At 41.8% G+C, this 25,438-nt stretch overlaps 1 protein-coding gene across 1 annotated transcript in view; it reads right to left on the bottom strand.

Moving 5' to 3' along the window:
• POC1A (POC1 centriolar protein A) overlaps positions 1–25,438 on the bottom strand; it is a 60,670-nt gene that overhangs the window by 24,682 nt on the left and 10,550 nt on the right. Inside the window, exons 7-9 of the mRNA XM_080625234.1 lie at positions 18,858–18,991; positions 9,347–9,415; positions 4,909–5,019 (exon numbers count right to left, since the gene is read on the bottom strand). Of these exons, the coding sequence (XP_080481360.1) occupies positions 4,909–5,019; positions 9,347–9,415; positions 18,858–18,991 (314 nt within the window). The remainder of the gene's footprint in view (positions 1–4,908; positions 5,020–9,346; positions 9,416–18,857; positions 18,992–25,438) is intronic.

The following is a 25,438-nucleotide window of genomic DNA, read 5'->3' as shown; positions in this document are numbered from 1 at the left end:
ACCATACATAGACTTCTTGGAATTAGTCAACAATAGCAGCAAACCTGTCACATAACAAATGTTCTTGTACCCTCACATCAGCTGTAATCGCATGCACGAAGCCTTCCTTGTATTTGAGAAAAACACCATCACCAAACCCTCAAAATAAAACACATTATCTGCCCTTTCTGGAGAGAACAAATTGTATGATGAATGTTTTTACAACATGTCAGATCTGTGAACATGTCTTTTGATCTGATCGTACACAATTCTTTATATAGATAGACCTTTATGCTTACAGTTTACTGATCCCAGGACAAGCATAAAAGACCATATTTACAAAGTCCCACAGAAAATCCATACCTCCTATTCTGACTTTCTTTTAGGTCCTTACCACTCCATACTGCAGCTTAAAGCATGAATTTACTCTTACCCCATAGCATTTGTATTTGCTTCAATCTAGAATCCTATAGGATCAACACACAGGACTATAAGACTTCATTTCCTTCCATCAGTTCCACACAGCAAGCAGCACGAGCTCTTGCCTCAACTGTAGTTTTCAAAACAATTATGCAACATTTAGTAGCAACAATTGTTAGCTTGTAATGTAAGAGTAAGCAATTATTTGAGAGCTACCATAATTCTGATCTAACATTTAAAGTCTCACATTTACACTAACAGATAGTGGCAATTCACTTCTGACAGCTTTAGTGTTTTTCTTTATCACAATTTCGTGTCTGTGCTTTTACACCATAGTCATGACTTCAGTTCCTGCTCATCATGAGCTTCTCTTTTGCTTTCATCAGTCCTTGCACAAAGGAGTTTTAATTTCAAAGCAAGCTGCATCTCGTAAGCCTTTTATTTACAGAAAACACAAGCAGGTGGGCAGAGAACTTTGAAGTTCATGTCTATTGTTGCAAACAAGCCCAATACCCTGATTCATAATGAACTTTCATCAACTGCCTGAGAAACCAGCATCTGCTAAAGGCTCCAGTCTCCCTCTGCCTACAGAAGTGAAAATTGGTTTAGAGCAAGTATGTTTACAAGTTCACCAATCCTGATGATGTTTCATGCCTCTTCTTTCCCACAGGTTATTTTGGATTCTTTTTTCTACCATTCATTTTGATGACAAACTGGTTTTGATGTCTGTGTTCAGTTATTCCTGCATGTTAGTCTGACTCTCCCCATGAGAAATCAGATACTAAACCAAGTGATTTTAGACAGCCCCTGTTTTGGTTAGTATTTGTGCTTTCACAAGGATTAAGAGAAAAACTACACAAGAGAGCACAAACTCTCCTTGGAAAAACAGTCTCCCTGACTTACGTAAAGGGTGAAACAGACTAAAGATGTGTCAAGAAAAGCATTCATATATTTTCGGAGTACCAAAACCGAATAACCTCTGTGCTAGTTTTAAATGCAGTTACATCCCAAAACTTCTGCAAAACCTATTATTCCAGAAGCCAAATTCTGGCATGCTAACACAGCAGCAGAGAAAGATCAAGCAGCTTCATTTTTCATTGAAGGGAAAAGTGACCTTGGCATGAACAAGAGCTACAGGTGGCAGTTTTGAGTCTGATTTTGATGGGAAAAGACTGACATCAACTACACAAAATCCACCAAGTAAGTATTTCATTATTAAAAAGCAAACATTTTGCTCAAAAGAAGGAACTGAATATATAGTGAAATTTAAGTCTTGCAGTAAGTTGTAGTCATGACAGTACTCTTAAAAAGCCCAGCATTAACACATTTCTAAAAGGTAAAAGTAATGAAATTAATTTGAAACAAAGAGAGTACTCCTGTTGCCCAGAGAGATGGTGGATGCACCATCCCTGGAGACATTCAAGGCCAGGCTGCATGTGGTTCTAAGCAACCTGCTCTAGTTGAAGATGTCCCTGCTCATTGAAGGAGGACTGGACTAGGTGACCTTTGAAGGCCTCTTCCAACACGAACTATTCTGTGATTTTATGAATGGAAATCATAGAATAGTTATCATAGGGCCAAGACTTCTCTCAGGATATACTTAAAATAACAAACCAAGCCTTCTTCAGAGATATCTGTTCTTGTTAACAGCAAATAACATTTCGTATAAATTCTAAACTTAACCTATGGTATTCAAAACAAGAATACTCTCAGACTACATTGTTTATTCTTCCCCTTCTAACTTCAGCAATTATAATTGCCTTAATATTAAAGCACTGCATTCCTAAAGCTAATACACAAGGATATTGAGTATTAGTCATATTTTACATTTCCATTCTTATGAAGTGCACTGCGCTCTTCGTAGAGCCCACGTATAAGCTCTACACGATTGTTGTTGTAACAGGCAGCCACAGTACAGCTGCTACCATCCAAAAAAATAGACTATATTGGCTTTGGCAGCACCAATCTGACTGTGTGATATGAGACAAAAAAAAAAATAAATGAAATTCCACTCCTTTATTGCAGAACAGAGCTGCATCACACTTTCAAGGCAAAACAATGTTCTTAACTGCATAAAAGATGACATTGTAGAACTGCATCAGACTTAGTTGACTAAGACATTGGTCTTAGTTTTGCCAGTTAGCATCCAAGCTCACCACTGCAAGCACCTTCAGCCCTACTTCTTAACTAGGAATAATTTTACCCTTGAAGGCAGGCAAATGTTTAATTTACAAGTTTCTATTTATGCTCATAGCTAATTTGGCAGATCTAGTGGAAGCATCAATTGTGGTATTCAGGCCAAAAGATAACACCATGTTTGCCCAAGAAGTAAACAGGAAGGAAGAAGCCCACTCACTACCACTCAGTTCGATCTTCTGTACATTGCACATAATACAGGAACTTCCCAACACTTTCTATATTCAGGTATTACTGCCAGGATCAGCAGCTCCTGTGCTGCGCACCCAAGCCAAAGGTTGCATTAGGTTGGCAGTTCAAAGTACTCACTCCTTTGAAGTAATTTAGGTCCCCAAACCAAAGTATGTCTCTTCCACATGACTCAGCATGGATTCACTCTGCCCTCTGCAAAAACACAGCACCTGGTCCAAACCAATATATTACCTCAAAGAATATAGTGCCCTGTTTCCCACAGGCTCAGAGCATGAGTGAAGCAATCCCTTGTCAATCAATACCACATGATACAGATTTGCCTGTCAGCAGCACACAAACAGTTGGTCCCAGCTGCATCTATTAGAGGTTTTGCCAGGTAAACCCTCTTCCGCAGAAGAATAGTTTTGTCGGAGTGACAAACACTCAGGTTGGTTAGTCACTGTTCAAGAGTTTTGTTCAGCAACTACTTTCAATGCACATCTTAAGAGGTTCTGTGACACAGAACTAAGTTTTAGAAGAGCTCTGACATTTTCTTCCTTTCCTTAAATTACCACTGGATAATATGCTTTGGTAATAACAGCAACATAGGTGGGGTTAACTTACCATTATCTCCCATTAGTGGACACCTTGTCTACACTATTTAAGCCATTCCTTGGAATGTTACAAACTGAAAGTATTTCTTCCCATAAAGGCTTTCTTTGTCCCCGCTTATTTCAGCCCAGAATTCTATTACACATATCTTAAATTAAAACAGATAAGAGTTAAAAGTTACTCCAGTTAATAAACAAAGAGGTCATTGGACTGCTAGTTTCATAGCCTGCATAACTTTAGAGTTAGAACATAGGAGAGAAAGAAAAGGAAGAAGCCAGGTTTAGCCAAAACTAGCCAAGGATCAATAAAAACTTTCACCTCCTCATTCCTTCTGTGATTGCTTCTTACCATCCTCTACCACCCACCTAGCACTAGCATCCTCTGATTTTGTTCGCTTTCTTTACAGAGCACTCCACATAATAAAGCATCAGGTTTAGAGCTGCAGACTCAAATCCTGTCTGTCACAAAATACTACAACTATTCCAATCCTCCAGCAATGGACTGAAATCATGTTAAATAAAAACGCTACTATGCTTAAGATAGAACATGAGTTTATCCCAATAAAGATCTAAGTTGATAAGATTAAAGACACTGCCACAGAGAAAGAGATGTTGGCTAGAAGCTTACCTTTTAACTGAGGCCATGCCACATATGCATAAACCCCCGGTTAACAAACTGCTTTTCAGTCTACAGCTTATATTGAACAAGATGTACCAAAAACCAGCCACTGTCATATTTCAGAATCCTCTAGGTATTCAAATGTAACAAGAATATCCAAAGATAGACTTCTGTATTTTGTCTTGTTTAAGTGAAGCATCACCATGGGCAAAAATTATAACTCATATGAGCAGTAACTTGAAAGGGTTACTCTTGTACTAGCCATGACATCCAACATCAGTACCACACTTTGATCAGTGCATCATACTGAATTGAAATTGAAAATGAAATTACTCACTTGGTGGATTTAGCCATTCGGTACAATGAGAACTCAGATGTCTTTTAATACATGGTTCAGGGAACAGATGTGAATTAATATCTCCACACATTTGGGAAAGAAGTTCCAATACAATACATCACCTATTTCTCATGTGTGATGTCCATGCACAGAGATTTCTTTTGTCTTTGCTGACCATCAGTGAAAAGCTATAGCGAACAGTACCTATTTTCAGACTGACACCAGCCTAAAGGATTCACATCAGCTAGAAAAACTGACTTCAGCTGTTACTCACATCTCTGCTCTTTTAGTGGACTTTCATCCAAGCCTACCACACAATTCTTTAACAGAAACCAAAATAAAAAAAAATATATATATACATACACTAAATTTATTTCCCTCTCAAATATCTTTTATTTCTTTTCCTAAAGCAAGTACAGTTAAACCACGCAAACAATATGAAGTTGGTTAAAAACACATCTTGCAGCTCAAGTAAATACCAAAGAAAGATGGCTCTATAGTTCATCTTTCTACCTGAGTCACATGCTTCTTAGCTGCAGGAAGAAACTCTGCACAATTTCTGTATGCTGACCTACCAGAGTTTGATGGGTTCCATCTTCTGGGATGATGGAACTCTTGCCAGACTTCTCAGTTTTCAGTACATCACCATAATCTGACGCATCAAAGTTAGTCTTCCAGACCATCACCTGCAGAAGAAAGCTAATGTCTATTAAAATTTTCCATCTATGTTTGCTTAAAGGTCAATTTTGTCAACACATCAGAGTCAGCAGATGCACACAAAGCTTATCTAAGAAAGCATTGCCACTGATTAAAGATGTTATTTTTAAATATGCTACTGAATACAGACATAGCATAACAGTGTTCTCAATGTATAAGCGACCTCTTCCAACATTCTTTGGGTCAGGAACATCATGAAACTAGAGCAACCTAAAGAACTTCAAAGCAACATGCAGAATAACACCATTAAAACCACAAAAACATTAAAATACTACGCTTAGCATTACAACACTTATCAGCCACACCCCAAACAACTAGTCAGTTGTTCACCATGAGATTCCTTCACAGGAAAAGCAGCGTTTGAGACTCTGAGACAAGTGTTAGAGATCTCAAGCTAGTTTTTCAGCTGAACACCAAACTTAAGCTCCACTTACAGGCATATTCTCTCCATAATGTAGTATTTATTTCAGAGGAGAAGAGAGGCCTCTGACATAAACCACTTCAGCATATCAACAGCAAACATATGGAATAAAATCCTTAGCAGTGACTCCAAGTCTAGAAAGTTTAAGAGCAATCAATGAAGTATTTCAGAAGTCTGAAAGTCACCTACGAACCTGGCAGCCCATCTTGGCTATCAGAAATATGCATTTATTCTTCACTTACAAGGTTTCACCCCTACTTTGTGTGAAACAAAGGCTTTGTTGCATAGTTAACCAATGAGACTACACCACTGTGTAACAGAAAAAAAGTGATGCTCTTTTACAAATAGGTTGTCTCTTCACAACTAGCAAAGGTACTATTAAAAAAGGTAGGTACTGACACCAGGATAGTCTAACCTGGGGATTAAGAGCAACACAACACAGCTCAGTGAAGACTGATGACAAAAAATGGATACTTATTCAGATCACTACTTTGGGTTGAAGTCTGCCCATATCTTCACTGGGGCAGCTCACACAATGTTAAAACCAGCAGATATTTGCAGCAGAGGGTGCAAATGGCAAAAAAAAATTTGTCCCAATTCCAGCAGGCTCATATGACAGGCCTGTCTGCAGTTCAGTAAGGGTTTTTAGACAGGCTACATATCTAAGTTACCACACAAAAAAAGATCCTTTTTGACCTGTAGAGATGTTCTCTATTACGCCTTGTATTTCTTTTGGATGCAGTACGTTAGTATTCAGCGAGGTGCCTTCCACTGAAAAACTAACAAGTGAAGACTAATGCTGGTTTTAGCACATACATATACTGTATGTTAAAGTTCTTTCTCCACCATCTTGGTTTAAGCCCAGCTGGTAACTCAGAACCACACAGCTGCTCGCTTACTCTCTTCCTTCTCCCCAGCCCTGCCCCCAGAGGGATGGGGAGGAGTATCAAAAGAAAGTAAATCCCACGGGTTGAGATAAGAACAGTCCAGTAACGAAGGTAGAACACAAAACTACTACTGCTACCACCAGTGATAACAATAATGATAAGGGAAATAACAAGAGGAGATAATATACAACTGAAAGGGGAAAAGGAAAAGAAAACAATAAAACACAAGTGATGCACAATACAACCGCTCACCACACGCAGACTGATACCCAGCCTGACTCGAGCAGCAATCTGGGCCTTCTGGGTAACTCCCCCCAGTTTCTGTACTGGACATGACATGCTGTAGTATGGAATTCCCCTTTAGCTAGTTTGGGTCAGGTGTCCTGTCTCTGCTTCCTTCCAGCTTCCCATGCCCCTCCTCACTGACAGAGCACAAGACTGAAAAGTCCTTGATCAGAGTAACCATCACTTAGCAAAAAATAAAACCATCGGTGTGTTATCAGTACTCTTTCCAGACTAAAGTCAAAAACACAGCACTGCACCAGCTACTAAGAAAGAAAAAAATAACTGTTACAGCCGAACCCAGGACAGTATCCACTCCTTATTCCACCCCATTCATGTCATGCTCAGATCCCATTTTTTTCAATATATCATTGCTTTTTGTCTCATATACATATATATATACACACACACACACACATCCCCACACACAGAAAGATATCATTCCTTATTCCATGGACCAATCCCTATAAAGTTGCCGAATTCATTCAGTTCATGATGTCAGGCTCCCATCTCTTGTAACAGTCTTTCGGAGTAGGAGAGATGGTGTGCAGTGCTGGATTGCTGCCTGCTGATGACACTGCTGAACTCATCTGGTCACTGCTGAGCTCATCTGGTTTCATCAAAGTTCATTCTTTATTAGGATGACAACTGGAGGGAAGTCAGGGCCGCTGCCTCACTCCAGGGCATTGATGCCAATGAGTGGGCACATGATGATGGCACACTCTGTGTAAGTTTCCACCACATAGGTTGTGTACATTTGACTTCACCTGGATCTACAGGTGCATTCCTGGCATCCGGCCTACGATAGATCATCTCTACAATGGCTGATTCCCTCAGGTACTGGATGCCTCTCTCTATCATGGTCCACTTGGCTGAGTGACACATAACATTGTCCTTGTAGGGAAACCTTTCCTTCACAGCTGCCAAGAGCCACCTCCAAAGGCTGAGGGACCATTTCTCTTTTGCAATCTCTTTGTCATTTCCCCCTTCCCTAGCAAGGGATCCCAGATGCTTGGCTCCCCTACCTTCTACTTCATGACCATTGGTTCCACAGTCCCAGCACTGGAGCAACCAGGTGATGATGTGCTCCCCTGGATGACGGCTGAAATCTTTTTGTATATTCTGCGGCTCGGTTGAGGTCCAGGATCGAGAAGTTACCTCTTCCTCCGATTCCTGTAGTAGCAACTCTTGCTCAGATGCCACCCCCTGTAGTATGTGCATTGGGTCTTTATCTTTCTTCACTGCACGAGTTGCTCTTCATGGCTCTCGCTTGTTTTTCCCCTTGCTTATAGGAGCAACTGATACTGGCACAGAATGATCCGTTCATTCAGCTGCAGTGTCTATCACTGTGGTTGGAGTGGCTGCACTTTCGGATACAAATCTAAGAGGAGAGAGCAGTTCCTTCATGGGAGCTAAGAACAGGAAAGCCAACAGCTGCCTCTCCCAGTGCATGCATTCAGAAACACACAACCTTGAGCTACAACAGAAAGGGCTGCCAAGGAAGTCCATTACGACTCCATGACACAAATGTATCTTTACAAAGCACCTTTCTGGGAAGGCACTGTCATTCAGTCTTTCAGTTTAACAACGCCATGTGACACTTTCCAATGAGCAATACTTTGGTTGAAGAAATCCCAATCACAGGAAAGAAGGGGGAGCTGATAAAAGCCTTTTGAAGGAATCTACTTTACATAATGGAGAAAAGTAGGTAAATACATCCTGTCAAGCTACAAAGTGAAGCTACTAAAAAGTCAGCTCCTTAGCTGTGCCTAGAAATTGAAGACAAATAAAATATCTGAAGTTTTCTATTGGAAATAAGTAACATTGAACTGCTATATAACTGTGACTTCCAGCAACATGAGGGCTTTTAAGGAAGAAGCAAACAGCAAAAAAAGCATATTCATTTCTTGCGTTAGATAAGCATTTCAAGAGCAAACCTTATTCTAGTGACCCTAATATAATTTTATAAGGCAAAAACCTGGATGAATCTCAATCTAAACCCTTAATTAAAAAGTGGTCTTTAAGAGAAAGGACGGCAAGCTATGCCACCCATCTCAGCAAATCCACAAAACAGTGTGCAGTTCTGGTGTCCTTAACATAAGGACATGGAACTGTTGGAACAAGTCCAGAGGAGGCCACGAGGATGATCAGGGGACTGGAGCACCTCCCGTATGAAGACAGGCTGAGAAAGTTGGGGCTGCTCAGCCTGGAGAAGAGGCTGTGTGGAGACCTCATAGCAACCTTCCAGTGTCTGAAGAGGGCCTACAAGGATGCTGGGGATGGACTCTTCATTAGGGACTGTAGTGACAGGACAAGGGGTAATGGGTTCAAACTTAAACAGGGGAAGTTTAGATTGGATATAAGGAAGAAATTCTTTACTGTTAGGGTGGTGAGGCACTGGAATGAGTTGCCCAGGGAAGTTGTGAATGCTTCACTCCTGGCAGTGCTCAAGGCTAGGTAGGACGAAGCCTTGGGTGGCATGGTTTAATGTGAGGTGTCCCTGCCCATGGCAGGGGTGTTGGAACTAGATGATCTTAAGGTCATTTCCAACCCTAACTATTCTATGATTCTATAACCCAGTTGGAGTGCTTCCTGAATAAGTCTAGGTTTAAATTTTAAATATTTGTCTTCTCTTTGAAATCAGTAAGATGCCAAGAAAATAGTAACAACAAGGCACAAAGCTATCAAATTAAACTAGTCAGATACCTGTTCATCAGAACCTCCAGAGGCAAAAAGGTCTCCAGTTCTTGAAAATGCAACACAGGTAGCTGGCCCCTGCAAACAGATTCAAAAGACTGGTTTAAAAACAATTGAAAGAAAACTTGTTACAAAGCTCCACTGATTACAGCTTTACAAGGTATTTCTCATTTGACATCAGCAATCTAAAGGCAAAATTAAAAGAGCTCTTATCTGTCAGGTAAGAGGCCCACAATTAACCTGCTAAGCTCACTGGCCCTTACTTATTTCCCACATTTTTGCCCCCAGTTCAAGACACCCACTTTCCAATATCCATGGCACAGAGACGGAAACAAACCAAGTTTTAAAGCTCCGTATTTTTCCTTATTCCCTCACCATCATTCTCTCTTCCCTTTAGAATCAGAAATCCCTAAAACTTCTGTTCATTTATTAAAATTAGTAAAAAACTGATGTATTGTGTTTAATGCATCTTCAGTTACCCCCCTGCCAGAAACGCTTAAAGCAGAAAAGTGGGTTTAAACACACAGATACACCCAGAGCAGCATCAAAAGGCATACTGAGAAAGACTGTTAGAGGTAAAACACCCCCAACTACTGACAATTCTTAGCATTCACAATCATAAATCATGCCCCATAGAAACATAGCATCTTTTAAAACAAGTTTTGAGGAGTGATGCATCCACCTTTCCGGCTTCAATCGCCAAGCCTTCAGAATCCACATTTCCCAAGCACCTCCTCACACCATGAATATTAGAACCATGAAAGGAAAATGCACTAAGCCAAAATTTTCACATAATCATGGAACTCAGGGACCAGAACTACAAAGATTACCCAGGATCTCCAAGAAACTGACACCACAAGACCGCGACACCACAAGACCGCCATGTGCACCAGATTCACCATGGAAAATACTATCTTCTTTCCACATGCTTTCCCAACAGCCTTTCTTTGAAAATACATGTTTGGTTTTGTTTAGGTTTTATTTACAGTCAGCACATGCTCTCCTATAAATATTTCTGGGGTATCCACTACAGAAGACCCAAGGCTTAAAGCTCTTGCTTACTCTACCACGATATAACTTCAAAACACGCTTGGACAGCTATCAACCAAAGCAACCAATCTGATCAAGGTTAGAAGCATTTTAAGTCGAGAAATCTGTACAAGCAGGATAACCAAATACAAAAGATTCAGTATTCGAAGCAGAACCCAATTAACTTATTTTATTTGAAACTTGGCAGTCAAGAAGCTCACAGAGTTTTCAGCACAGGAGGAAGAAAAAGCCAAGGCTACCTGAAAAGCACTGGTAAAAAAAATAACAGATCACTGAATAGCTTCAGAATATACTACATTTGTACATTAATTTCTATTTACTGTATTCTCTACTAGAGTTTTGCAGGAAGCAGCTATTCTCTTTGGATACCAACTAGCAGGACAAAGTCAATGCAGGGGAGCATCCAAAGGCTTCAGAAACAAAATCATTGCTTCACATCCCCTCATGCGTGGAACGTGTGGCCAGGCAATGACAGAGGCTTCAAACCAAACAGGTACCCACAGCAACACAGGAGATCACAAGCAGCAGGCAGGTACTCCTTACAATACTATCATTTGCCATTTTTAAGCTACAGCCTAATGATCTATGCAGGTTAGTGTTAGTGGACAAGGTTTTAACTGAAGAATAGAAGGCTGGCTTAAACTGCTTTTCTCTTGTTTTACAGGAGACCTGTCTGAGTCAATGCATCCAGGATCATGTTCATACAGCAGAGGTGTTCACATTTTGAAGAAGCCTCTGTCTTAAAATAACAGCCAGTTTTGGAAGACTTTAAATGGTGCTGACTGCTAAAGCACTGCAGTGTAAAAGAATGCATTTCACACCACGCAGCTATTTTAATACGCTTCCAACCTTTCAGAAAGCAGACAGCAGGACACACATGGGAAGGATGAGGCTGGCACTGAGATGCAGTTGAACAGACCTAGGAAACTGTTATGTGTGTTTAAGCACAGGCACAACAGACAAACAGTTCTGCTTAGAATAAAAAGCTGAGAACCCAGATAGTGGAGCTTTATGTCAGATACTGAACACATTACTTTGCAGACTCTAAGTCTGAGCTTTGCCCAAGCTGAAATGGGCAGAGGCAGGAACATGCATTTCCAGAGGCTACCTATGGCCAAGTGCACTGTGAAAAGCAAGATGAAGTAATCACAGGCTGGTGGGGTAGGGGTTAGGCAAAAAACCCCACACAACAAACAAAAAACCCCACAACAAAAAACAACACACACCAAAACCATAACCACCACCAGCAGGAAACTCTACCATGTAGATATATCCCTCCTGACAGAAGTAGAGTTATACTCTTTCAAGTAAGATTATATATCTCAAAAGGCAGGCAGGAAGCTTCTTGTCACCCTGAAACAAGTTGCAAGGACAGACTGTTAAGAGTTCACATCTTCCCAATGGGCATAGCATGGAAATCTCACATCCAGCTTGTTTCCGGTGTCCCTTCCTCCTTTGTAAAAGTGAACTCAGGAGTATAAATCCTGAATGTAGACAAATAACCAAAGACTGCATTTGGGATGAGAACCCAGCTCTCATTGCAACCTGTGTCCCACAGCCTGGTGTGAACCTTATGCCAGCAAAACAAAAGTCCTGATGTGGTCATTGCCAGCGTGAAGAGTTTTAGCTTCCTTAAAACACATTAAGGTATTTCCATATTAGCATTTCACCTGCAGTGACTTCAGAATGTTTTGAGGCCTCCTAATAGCAACATCTGACTGGACAGATCCTGCCAGAAATGATCTAGAAGCAACAACTTCAAACTGCATGTGCAGGCATTAGCGTGACTGAGCTTGATCAACTAACACAGCACTAAATGGTGCAGATATTTCAAACCAAAGACACAGTCATCAACCAGCTGAGACAGAGCATGTTTCTATCCTACCACCTTTCCCAGCAGTTTGAATCTCTGATCACACTGTCAGGAATGAAGACTATAAAAAATAAAACAAATAATGCAAAAGCCAAAAGAAAACGGCAAATACAAAAAAAATAAAAGGCAGTAAGAAAGGGCAGAAACAAGTAGACAGTCAGGAAACTGCATGGTGCTGAATATTAAAGGTGTCAGAGCTGAGGATCTAGAAGCTGCACTACGTAATAAACCTGCCAGAGTTGGGAGAGCAGAAAAAACTGAAACAAACCTTCAAGACATTAAGACAAAGTGTTCAGGAACAAGCACAAGTGAGGAATACTGGAAGGGAGCAATGTTTCACCAGATTATTTGTTTCAGGCTAAATATTTCAGTGTATTTAGACAAAATGTAACACAGTATAAATCACATCAAAACAGGCAATGAACCAACTCCAAAGTCATGGCATTCTGAAGGGGGGGAAAAAAGTTCAACAGAACACATTCTTTCCGAAACAGAAAATTATATCAAAGACTGAATGTGCCTTTATAAATTGAAAGAAGGGGAACAAACAAGTCTGTAGACACAACATCCTCTACAGATTTGTTGACATAAATTAAGTGAAAAGTATTTTTGCTACATCCACTCACAGCACTCTGCCCGGATGTGACAGGTTTGCTATAGCAACATACAAACCATAGTTTGCCAAATACTCTCGAAGCTTCATATAAACACACAAAACAAAAACAGAGCTACACTTGTCAGTGATTAGACACAACCTATCTCCCATTTGTTCCAGGTAAGCACAGCAGACATCCAACAGATTCTTGACGCAGTCCTGGACTAGAAGTATGTGTTCAGAGACGAAGGAATTCAAGTCTTCCTTCAGATTTTTCCCATCCTTTAAAGCTTACTGTTTGCGTTATACAAGTCAAAAAGCAGCAGTTGCATATTCTTCTATACAAGCTGTAGGGAGAATTTTACGCTTATTTCCCATGCAACTAGGACATATAGGATCCAGCAACCTTCTAAATCATCACTTTATTCCTCTTTCTGAGACAGGATACAAATGGTCTTCTATTAGTGTTCCCTGGGGGTTCAGAAGTTCCAGTTCTGCATCCTCACTGTGCTGCACACAAACCGATAGCACCAATCCCTAAATTCCTACAGCTTGTTCCCTTAGATTAAACAGCAAGCTGCAGAAAGAAGGGACTGGACAATGAGATACACTAAGTCAGCAGTGAGGAACTTTCCTATTTAGTCCTCAGCAGGCCAACAACATAAGGACTGTTGAGCTTTTGTGACTTTCAAATAGATATTGAAATTATAATCATTTGGTGATAATGGGAGAGAGCTGCAGAAGGTTTGAAGGAAAGTACAGAAAAGAGCAAAAAGTTATCATCTGGAAGAAGTGAGCGAAGAATATTGCCACTGATCAATGTTCAACTTATCTCCTCTAGTGAAAGAGGAGAACCAGGCCAGCTGAAGATTACCCAGGGAGCCCTGAAAAAACAAACTGCCTGCACACTGGATATAGCAAAGAAACTGGAAACAAAGAGGAAGTCAGACAGAAGGAACAATAACAGACTAAAACCTAGTCCTTTGCAGCAGTGTTCCCAATGAACAAGATTGGGCAAGGTCAGGTCACCATGCCATGGTAATTGAAACACCAGGCAACATCCCACTTGTAGCTGCATATACAGGTAAGAAGGGGGAGGGCACAGGATGCTACATGATCTAATTTATGTGCAGACTACTCCCCAGAGATGGAATCATAGAATCATAGACTAGTCAGGGTTGGAAAGAACCTTAAGATCATCTAGTTCTAACCCCTCTGCCATGGGCAGGGACACCTCACACTAAACTATGTCACCGAAGACTCTGTCCAACCTGGCCTTGAACACCACCAGGGATGGAGCATTCACAACTTCCTTGGGCAGCCCATTCCAGTGCCTCACCACCCTTACAGTAAAGAACTTCTTCCTTAAGATAGATGAGCATAGCACTTTGACTCTAAGATAGCACTTACATCTTCTTGTTTCCCCACTTCCTTCAGAAGGAGGCTAGTGATCACAAGGCCTTTAGTGTCCTAACAATTCACAGGTTGATCAGTTCACACCAAATATTATGTGCGGCCTTAAAAAAAGATATTCAGAATATTCTGAATGGCTCAAATGCATTCAACATCTATAGAGAGATGGGATCCCAAGCCAGGACACAGATCACAACACTGAATGTGTGACTGGCAGGATGCTAACAGCATCGGTAACAGTTGACACATGGATGACAAGAGACAGCAGGAACAGCACCCCTGAACACAAAGCTTTCAAAGGTGGAGATAAAAATAGATATCTCTGAAATAAACACTTAAGAGAAAGGCCAAGAGTTTAGTTTGGAGAAACGGAACTATGCCTGGAGCAGGCAGTCATACCTGCATGCAGGTAGCAGCTGAATGGGTACCAGCTATAAATAATAAGCTGACAATCACTGCCCTCCTGAACACTATTTCCTCCCCCAGAGAACTGCTGGAGCACAGAAGACACACAATTTCAAGGACAGCAGGGCCAACACCAACAGTCAATTCAAGTCAAGAGAGGCCAGACTCACAAGCTTCAGCTAGAACAGAGCTAATACTGGCTTCAGCACAACAGAAGAAATAAGTGCCAGGCTGGAGAGGGTCCAGGTATAAACCAGAGAAGAGTATTTAATGACGTACAGTCTGCACAATGAAAGGAGAGGCGGAGAAGCAGAGAGGAAGGGAGCAGGAGAGACAAGTTGGATCAAGTAGATTTTTATCTACTTTTTAAGTCCTAGGAGAAATGAATACATACAAGAGAAGAATTAGGTAAGAGAGTAAGGGAGGTACCAAGAGCTGGAACAAGGCATATCTGGAGGATACAAATAGTTGAACTAAACACAAATACCCTAAAGACAACGTGGAGATGAGGATAAAGGTGTCAGCACAGGCACTGCACATCAAGAGGTGCAGGACAGAACTGAGTATTGTCCTGAAGTAGGGGTGGAGTGGAAAGCTATAGGGACTGTGGAAAGAATCTGCACCTCCAACAGCAAGTACAAGAAAAATGTTTAGCTAAATCAGTCAAATTCCTAGAAACTGCACAATGAAGGTGATAACAGAAAGGAGACAAAAGGAACCAAGGGGAAAAAAAACACAGGGGACAGAGATGGCAACAAGAGACTTTTTCATGCAGAAAACCTCTGACAAGGAAGTCACAAGGATTCTCAGTCCACTGAACTTTGACAAATTCAGTCAAACACCGAGCAAGACTGTCACGCATGCACCTTCATTCACCAGGGGGTAGGGACTGCAGCTAACAGGGAAAATTTACACTGGCACCTTATAAATGAATCTTCAGTAGCTTTTAAACTGCTGACAGCTTCAGTTAAAGAAAAAACACAAGGAAAGAAGAGAGCACTCATTTCTTTGAACACTCAGAAATGCTATTCTAAAGTCAATTGCTTGTTGTTTGCAATACACCTTTCTCTGCCTTCGCTGGTCCAGTTCTGTGCAGCCCTGAGACGTCCTCAACACCCTTCAAAGAGGACTAGGCCTGCAGGGATGTTTAACGCCACCCAGGTAGAGCTGGCAGCAGAGTGTAAAGGAGCACATTTGCTTCCTGTGCACCTGCTCAGATCTTGCTCTTTAGTCAGCCAGCAAAGCAAAGTGTGCTTATGCCACCCAGGTAGGTAGAGTACAGTTACTTCACAGTTCAAGTCAAGGTTGCTTGGGGAATCGTAACTTAGCATTTTGTGTCTTCCTATTTATAAACATAACAATGCAGATGTTTTCTAAATATTTACTGAGAACTTCCATTCCATCAAGGAATCACTTTGGAAACACCCTCATCCAACCACCCAAAGGGCAAATGAGCCCTGTGTACGTACCTGCTTGCCTCTAGCAACCCTTCAGAGGTGACTTATAGGTCCCAAAACATTCTGTTCCTCGATGATGATTCAGTAACTGAGGTGGACCCACACAGCAACCCTGTGTCTCATCTGTATGGAATTAGGCAAGAGTACTTCGCAGCTGAAGCACTCCAGAACTAAAATATGTAGCACCAAACAGAATGATACTTTGCAGCTGCAAAATGTCAGCTCCAAGCTGCAAACTCCTGTCTCTAACAGTCCTTCTGCTACAAGGGGGCCAGCTACATTACAATTAAAGACAGCAATGTAAACTTGGCTATCCTCCTTACATAAACTACAACTAATCAGCTGCTAACAAATTCCTGGCACTCCAGCAGTTGCGTCAATGTATGCCTAAAGGACCTTAAGTCTTTTTCCTTCAAGCGTCCACTCACATGCAGCCTTCCCAGAACAACATAACAGCAGTCAGCTGTCAGAGGAGGAACAAAGTCTCAACCAGAATATTCACCCACACAGTCACAACTTAAGAATGTCTTCAGAACAGGCTGTTCACTTGGTGACTAACCTATACCTCTCACTTAGAAAGGCAGATCTTAATGACCAAAAAATCCACACTCACTTCATTTTTAGCCACTGACAGCCATCACAGTGAGAACAGAGGGGGGAAAAAAAGCCCTCAGGATTAAGTAGCCTAGGTTTGTCTATGAGCAGAGGAGCCTAAAGAAGCAGCCAGTGCCAGAATCCATCCCAGTAGCTTCTGGTGAAAGCAAGGCCTATTGTCACCACCAGTTGCTTACTGTGAACAAAGCACAGGTTATCACACACATTTAGTGGAACAGGAAGGTATTTGTTAAATCAGGCATTAAAAGAACTAATCCACAACAGTACAGCACATGGCAGCAGAGGGAATGGCAGCCAGGTTTGTGCTAGGACTGGTTCCACTGCCATCTTGATGCAATACACTTAAAAACAAGCAGAAAACACTACCAGCCACTTTTATGCTTCTACATGTTTCCAAACTGAAGGAGGTATAATCACACAATGGCAACTTCCCTACAGCTGTGCCACTGACAAAGCATTCCCAGTGCCAGTTAGATGCCTAGGAGAGAGCGGCAGTCCTTATCTTACTGATCTGAAACAGTGGTGGTGGGGAAATGTGGAGCTTGAACTCTGCTTCTGAACACAAACCACTGTTTTATAGAAGCACGAAGTACAGCATCAGCCTAAAGGGACTTTCCACTGTCTAATTCTGAAGAGCTCCATCACCATAATCAGTTTTGAACTCTCATTCGAAGCTAAACTCTTTTTTATGTGCCACCGCACTTGGTGAGGTGTAGCCTACAGCTTAGAAGAGAGGAAAACAGAAAGCAAGTTCAGGCTCCTGCTGAACAATAACAAGGCACATCCCTTCTCGATGTAAGGGTGAAAGGTGTACAGATCACTGTTCCTCCACACTTACGCTTTTCTTACTTCCAAGAACTCGTTTGGCAAATTGACACAAAAGACAAACAGGAAAACAAGATTAAGACGAAGTTAAAAGCTTTACAGTCCCTATCTGATTGAGTATCCACTTAGTCCAGTTTTCAAAGTAAGCAAGTATTATGCAGTCAAGGTTTATGTGTTAGGATAATTAGCATTTGTTATCTTGCCCCTATTCTTTTCAGAGTTAATCACATCTTTCAATGACGTAGCTGTAGGTATGAGGTTGTCCTATTTTTCCATTAATATTGCAAAAAAGAAGAAATGCTTAACAATACACAGCAAAAGGGACGTCACAGAACAAAGTCAGCTTTTTAGACATCAGACAAAGCAGCCACTAAACAAAGCCACAAGAATGCAGAATTATCAGGTTTGCAGCTTACACAACTACCATTATTGCCCAGAATCATCTCCACCACCCACAACACCTTCAGGCTGCAATTTTCCCCAGGTAGTTTTGATGCCTTAAAATTCAGGCCCCATTTTCACATAGAGAAGCAGGTTAATTTCTGTTCTCTTTGTCCCTTTGGAAAGGAAACCTTTAAACCATATCTGCTTTTCCACGCCCTTGAGCCCCACTGACTATTGACAATGAAATTAGTCTATTTATTTTCATTTAACATTTAAAAAGAGAGCTCAAAGCAGTCATATAATTAACCTTACAAGCAACACATCCAACAGCATAATACTAATAGGCCAATTAGTTAAAATTAACTAACAAGCAGCATTTATAACCTTCAATTATTTAATTCAGTCCATTAACAAAATAGAAACATGTTCCCAAATCCCATCCCAAAAAAGGTTTCCTCCATTTTACCACTACTGTCCTTAAGTCCCCTGTCAGCTGAATATCATTTATCCTCACAACATGTCAGAGGCCAAGGGTTATTTGCACCACTTTAGAGAAGCAGACAGTCAGAGCTGCAGTACACAGAGTACGTGACAGACCCAAAGTCTGGGGTCTAAGGCACAGCTCTGACTATGCCCCTTAGGTCTTAGACTTGCATCCTCAATACTGGAGCTCCCTTTATGGTTTCTCATTCCCTCCATTCCTGCTTTCCCTCCTTCCCTTCCCACAGGCCTTCCTTTCAAAATAGCGATGATCTCAAAGATTAGAGTAGTACAGTCATCGTAATTTTATGCAAGGAGGTTTTCAAAAGATTCTGAAAGGCCATGAAGAATGAAAGGCTGAAACACAGCTCTGCTCAGTTTGTGATGGGGTTATACATTACTGTATAAAAAGCTTTGCCTCACCTGGTGACCATGAAGAGTATACAGAAGTCTTCCTTCTAGCAAGTCCAGAATTTTAAGAGTTGAATCATTGGAAGCAGTAACCAGATAGTTTCCAGAGGGGTGAAAGGAAAGACTGTTTACCACAGCACTGTGCACTGAGGGTGGAAAAAACATATATAATAGTCACTGAGACTGGTTTACATAAGCCCAAGGGGGGGGAAGGGGGGGAAGTACAACCACATTTCAATTTTCTGTTATAAAGTTTAACAGGAAAATTATCATGGGGGAAACATTCCACAGAAACTCTTCAAAGCACCAGAGAACAAGGGCAGCACTCAATTCTTGTAAAAATAGGAATTAGTTTATTGAAAGGAAAAAGGAAGCTTTGCCAATTATTCTGGGAGATTTAAGGCTACAAAAGCTTTCAGCATAGCCCCAAAACGTAACTCTATATCCAAGCGAGCTATATGATTCTGTGAGAGAGCTGGACATTGACATATTTTACTACTGTGGAGCTGCTGTTTTCACTCCCACGTCATTCTAGAATAAAATCTATATGGTAGTACATTACAGAGAGGACAAATTACAATGAAAGGCAAACTCAAAGTTGGCATTGCACAGGTTCTTTTGGCTTCCTACTCAACTTGAACCAAGACTGGATTTAAGAGAAAAAAGCTGGAAAGAAGAACCAGCAACTTGAGAACGGGCCAGTATAAGCATTATTTCTTCAGACATCCAATTTGTCTCACCAAAAACTTAAAACTAGTATGAAAACTGGAAGTTCACACTCTTGATTATCTAAAGCAATCCTTTCTGTGTGAAGATGAAGCCCAAGAGTTATTTTGAAAAGAGCTAAAGAAAATACGCTATGAAGAGAGTCAAACTACACCTAAGTTCACTGCAATATTAAACATTTACTTGTAGGGCTTTTCTTTTTTCCTCTCCCAAAACTTAAATAAATATGTTCAGTAGCCTGTTTTATGAAAACATGTAGCACTTTACATATGTACAGCTTTCTGAGCCTATGTGACATTAAGATCACGCTTGAAGAGAGTTTTAACAGTCCAATTATTCTTAACTATACTGTATGCCCTCCAAATGTTCTGATATCTTGAATCTACTATGCCTAATACATCCCCCAACTGAATTTATATTCCTTTAGGGGTCTAATGTACACTTCAAAACCAAACCGTATGTTAAAACGTTAATAGAGATTAATAGATGTTAATAGATAGCAGCAGCCTGGAGAACATAAAGAAGGACTACAGAGCCCTGGGAGAGGTGGTTAGGGGCTCTGGAGCTCAGACTGTCTTTTCATCAATTCTCCAGGATAAAGGGGAGGACCCTAAAAAGGCTAGGAGGATTGGCCAGGTTAATAAATGGTTAGAAAGGTGGTGCCATAGTCAGGGGTTTGGGTGCCTCGAACATGGGACTCAAGTTAGTAGGCCAGGTCTACTGGGGACTGGTGGAGCTGGTCTGACAAAGAAGGGGAAGAGCGGTTTTGGTAGGAGGCTTGCCAGACTGGTCAAGGATGCTTTAAATTAGATGTGTTGGGGGAGGGGGGCATCATTCCATCCCAGCACTCCCAGTCAGTTGCCAGCACCTATAATAAGTGCTCGGAGCAATGTAGAAATATTCCAGCCGCTCTAGCCAATGAGCCAGCTTCATTTGGAGCTCAGCTCAGATGCCTCTATGCAAATGCCCATAGCATGGGGAACAAACAAGAGGAATTAGAAATGTGTGCACGTCTATGTATGATATAATAGTATGGGATGGCTCCTATGACCGGAGGGTTAGAATGGAAGGTTACAGGCTCTTTAGAAAAGACAGGCCTGGCAGGCAGGGAGGGGGAGTTGCTATTTATGTTAGGGATAGGCTGGAGAGTATGGAACTCTGTCTGGGGACAGGTGAGCAGTCAATAGAGAGTTTGTGGGTCAGGGTAAAGGGAGAACAGCAATGGGGGACATTACTGTGGGGATCTGTTACAGACTGCCTGATCAAGAGGACTCTGGATGAAGTGCTCTATAGACAGATAGGAACAGCCTCACGCTCACAGGCCCTTGTCCTCATGGGGTATTTCAACCACACTGGTATCTGTTGGAGTGACGGTACAGCCCGGCACAAGCAATCCAGGAGGTTCCTCAATTGTGTGGAAGACAACTTCCTTCTGCAAGTAATAGAGGAGCCGACAAGGAGAGAGGTGCCATGCTTGGCCTCATGCTCACCAACAGGGAAGGGCTCGTTGGAAATGATGCTCCAGGGCAGCCTTGGATACAGCGATCAAGAGATGGTGGAATTTGAGATCCTCAGGATAGTGAGAAGAGCGTGCAGCGAGCTCACTGCCCTGGACTTCAAGAGAGCAGATCTCGGCCTCTTCGGGAACCTGCTTAGTCAGGTTCCATGGGATATAGCCCTAGAGGGAAGGGGGGGCCAAGACTTTTGGTTGATATTCAAGGATCACCTGTTACAAGCTCAGGAATGTTGCATCCGCACTAGAAGGAAGTGCAGCAGGAGGGCCAGGAGACCTCCTTGGGTGCATAAGGAGCTGCTGAGGAAAATTCAAAGGAAAAAAGAGGCTTATAAAAGGTGGAAGCAAGGACAGGTGGCCTGGGAAGAATACAGAGATGTTGTCCAGGAAGCTAGAGACCAGGTGTCATGGTTTAAGCCCAGCCAAGCAGCTCGTTCACTCACTCCCCACTCTTTCCTTCCCCTGCTCCCAGAGGGATGGGGAGGAGAATCAAAAGAATGCAACCCCCACGGGTTGAGATAAGAACAGTTTAATAACTAAGGTATAACACAAATCACTACTGCTACCATCAAGATAAAGGAAGTAACAAGGGAAGAGAATATAACATTTCACGACCCATCGACCAATACCTCGCCCCCACCCAGCAGTGAACCAGCCCTTCCAAGTTAATCCCAGTTACATCCTGGGCATGACGGGCTGTGGTATGGCATACCTCTTTGGCTAGTTTGGGTCAGGTGCCCTGTCTTTGCTTCCTCCCAGCTTCCCCTCCTCCCTGGCAGAGCATGAGACTCACAAAGTCCTTGGTCAGAGTAAACATATGAGCAGTAACTAAAAACACTGGTGTTATCAGCGCTGTTCCCAGGCTGGAAGTCAAAACCACAGCGCTGCACCAGCTACTAAGGAGAAAAAAAATGACTGCTACTGCTGAACCCAGGACACCAGGTTAGGAAAGCTAAGGCCCAGTTAGAATTAAACTTGGCTAGCAATGTTAAAAGCAACATGAAGGGATTCTATAGGTACACTGCAAATAAAAGACAGACCAGGGACAATGTGGGCCCTCTCCAGCAGCTATCAGGAGAACTGGCTACCCTGAATTTGGAGAAGGCTGAGGTTCTGAATGACTTCTTTGCCTCAGTCTTCACTAGCAAATGCTCTGACCACACCACCCAAGTCTTGGAAGGCAGACACACGGACTGTGAGAATGAAGACCTTGGGGCCACTGTTCGAGAGGTTCTGGTTCAAGACCATCTTAAGAACCTGAACGTCTATGGGACCTGATGAAACCCATCCACGGGTCCTGAAGGAGCTGGCGAATGAAGTTGCTAAGCCACTGGCCATCATATTTGAAAGATCATGGCAGTCAGGTGAAGTTCCCAACGACTGGAAAAAGGGAAATATAACCCCCATTTTCAAGAAGGGGAAAATGGATGATCCGGGGAATTACAGACCAGTTAGTCTCACCTCTGTGCCTGGCAAAATCTTGGAGCAGATCCTCCTGGAAGGCATGCTAAGGCACATGAAAAACAAGGAGGTGCTTGGTGACAGCCAGCATGGCTTCACTAAGGGGAAATCCTGCCTGACCAATTTGGTGGCCTTGTATGATGGGGCTACGGAACTGATGGACAGGGGTAGAACAGCTGATGTCATCTACTTGGACTTGTGCAAAGCATTGTCCCTGCCTTGTGATGCATAAGATCTAGAGATTTTGTCTTGGCCATGGATCCTATATACATGGTAGATTTATATTAGATATTAGGAAAAAATTCCTCACTATGAAGGTGGTGAGATGCTGGAACAGGTTGCCCTTATAAGTTGTGGCTGCTCATCCCTGGAAGCTCAATGCCAGGCTGGATGGGGCTTTGAGTAACCTGGTCTAGTGGAAGGTGTTTCTGCCCATGTCAGATGGGTTGGAACTAGATGATCTTTAAGGTCCTTTCCAACCCAATCCACTCTGTGACACACAAAAGACCTCAAAACACAATTTTAAAAGATACGAGAACCAAACATTTGTTTTGCAGGTGTGGATTTGAAGAAGAAATGTGAAATAGCCTCAATAGTTCAACTGTAAATCAGAATGCATCAACCTTTGAAACTCTCAGGAGCACCAGATACCTCAGCTCAGGTTCTGAGAATGTAACTCCTCTTGACTTGGACTATTAAGAAACACGGAAGAAAGCCTTAACTCACAAAGGTAACTTCTGAACAGTTATTCTTGTTGGTGCTGCATCTTCCTCTACCCCCAGCCCTGTGTTACACTATGTATTGAAAGGGAAAAAGCCTATGTGGAGTTTTTCCTCTCGAAAGAATGCTAAATACATTTGTCCTTTGAAAATTGTATTCTGAGTCATTTCTAATATTCCTCACGCCATTAGTGTCTAAATTCAGATAAACATAAACATAAGTTGTTAACTTAGACAAATCCTGAAAGGAATCACATCACAAACAGACAAAACTAATGATATATCCTCCAAGTTCCAGATAGTGTATAAACTATTTTCAGCTTTACCAAAAAACCTTTTCATAATGAAAAGAAATGCCATAGCATGTGGCTGTGTCATCAGTAGAAGCTTCTGTGCCCAAGGAGTTCTTGGCTGATGGAAGCCATTTCTTCATCTCTTCTGCCAAACCAGCTCATACCTCCACATGATCATTCACACACCTCCCCAAAAACTTGCAAACACATCCTGCAAACTCACTTGGCTCATGCTGTAAACAGTAAATCCAGTGCAGCACAAGGTGGCATCTCCCACTGACTTGCTGCTACAAGCCTACCTTTCTGCCAGCCAAGCTCTAGAAAAATAACAGCCAGTTAAGAGACTTATACTGGGGGGTTAATGACTAAAACTGAGTTATGCCAGCCTGTAAAGGGACTGAACATAACTGTCCCAAGTCTAACAACACTACCTTGATTGAATGCAACAACTTAGTAACCACCAGTGAGAAGATAAGTTGGGATGGACTTGACACAGCCACAGCTCCTAGTGAACAGATAATCACATCCAAGCCCCATCTGAACTGTAGGAAAGTAACAATTTTTCTTTTTAAACAGCAATTAATGAAAGGTTAGAGCTATTTCCATAGATCTGCAAAAGAGGTGCTCCCTCCCCAGCTTTGCACAGGGAATAAATGTCAGGCAATAAACACTGGCCATTTTTGCAGGGGAATTATGTGCTGTACAAGAAAGCACCAAGTAGAGGACTGAATAAAACATCTGTCTCTTCTCCTGTACAGTTACCATGACCAGAGCATACTTTACTCTGCTAAAAAAACCCCACACGATACAAAAAGTTTTGCAGTTTGCCATTTCCAACTTTCATTTATGAAAGTCACAGTGGGAACAAGTCCTGGCAACAAGAGCAACACTTCTAAAAGACTAATCAGTTTTGGAAAACAACTCAACTTGAAACACGCAAGAGCCTGTGGCAGCACTACTTAGCTCTTAATTCCTCAATGCCACTCAACCCTTAAAATGGATTCCCTTGAAATCAGGCAGCTTAATCACATACTGAAGGACGAGATGCCCTCTAGTGGGAATGAGATGGGAGTTTCACTTGCAAGAGCCACAAAACTAAACCTGGTTTAGCCAACAGGCATGCGTATAAACTCTCAGAAGAGCAGGATTTTTCTCCCATCCACAGAACATGTTACAAACACATCAGTTTGCAGCCACAGGTGCATAAAGTGACTGCATACAGCTACCACTGCAATTTTAGGTTTCTCTGAACTAGAAATAGTCATAAAAGGCAAAATTTAATGCACAACTAGGATTTACACAGGAGTTGTTAAAAATAACACTCGTAACAGGAAAAGATCTCTTCAATAGCAAGGCTGTTTGACTAAAATGCCATTCAGTGAGGGTGGGATACAGGGGAAATATAATTCCCAAAAGCAAAATAGAAGGCTGGCAGTCAAACCTAAATCCCATTAGATTCTGACAATTTAATAGCAGTAAGTGGAAAGCAGGAAGAGATGATTTTTGAGCCAAGTTATACTGCAGCTGGAAACACACACTGCAGATCGTGCCACTGGTGAAAAGCTGATAAAGACAATCTGACACTGTTCAAGTATTTAAACATACCTCCTATTTTAGCAACAAGACTTCAGGAAGGCATTCCCAAGTTTTGATATGGGTCACAAGTTCACAGTACTTACTACATAAAGAATGATACTTCAGTATTCATCACTAATTGTACCAGTTCAATACTGATGAACTGGAACAACAGTCACCAAAAGATTTGATTTCCATTAGATTTTGTTGGCTCTCAGAGAACTGGGAGTGATCTTGAGTCCATGAGAATAATTGAAGGAATTAAAGAAACATAAGTCATATTAGATAAAAGTTCAAACAGTGCTC

This window comes from Psittacula echo (assembly GCF_963264785.1).
Source record: "Psittacula echo genome assembly, chromosome: 9".
Lineage (NCBI taxonomy): Eukaryota > Metazoa > Chordata > Aves > Psittaciformes > Psittacidae > Psittacula > Psittacula echo.
The sequence above is the reverse complement of the archived record's forward strand: the minus strand, read 5'-3'. Positions and strand labels throughout refer to the sequence as shown.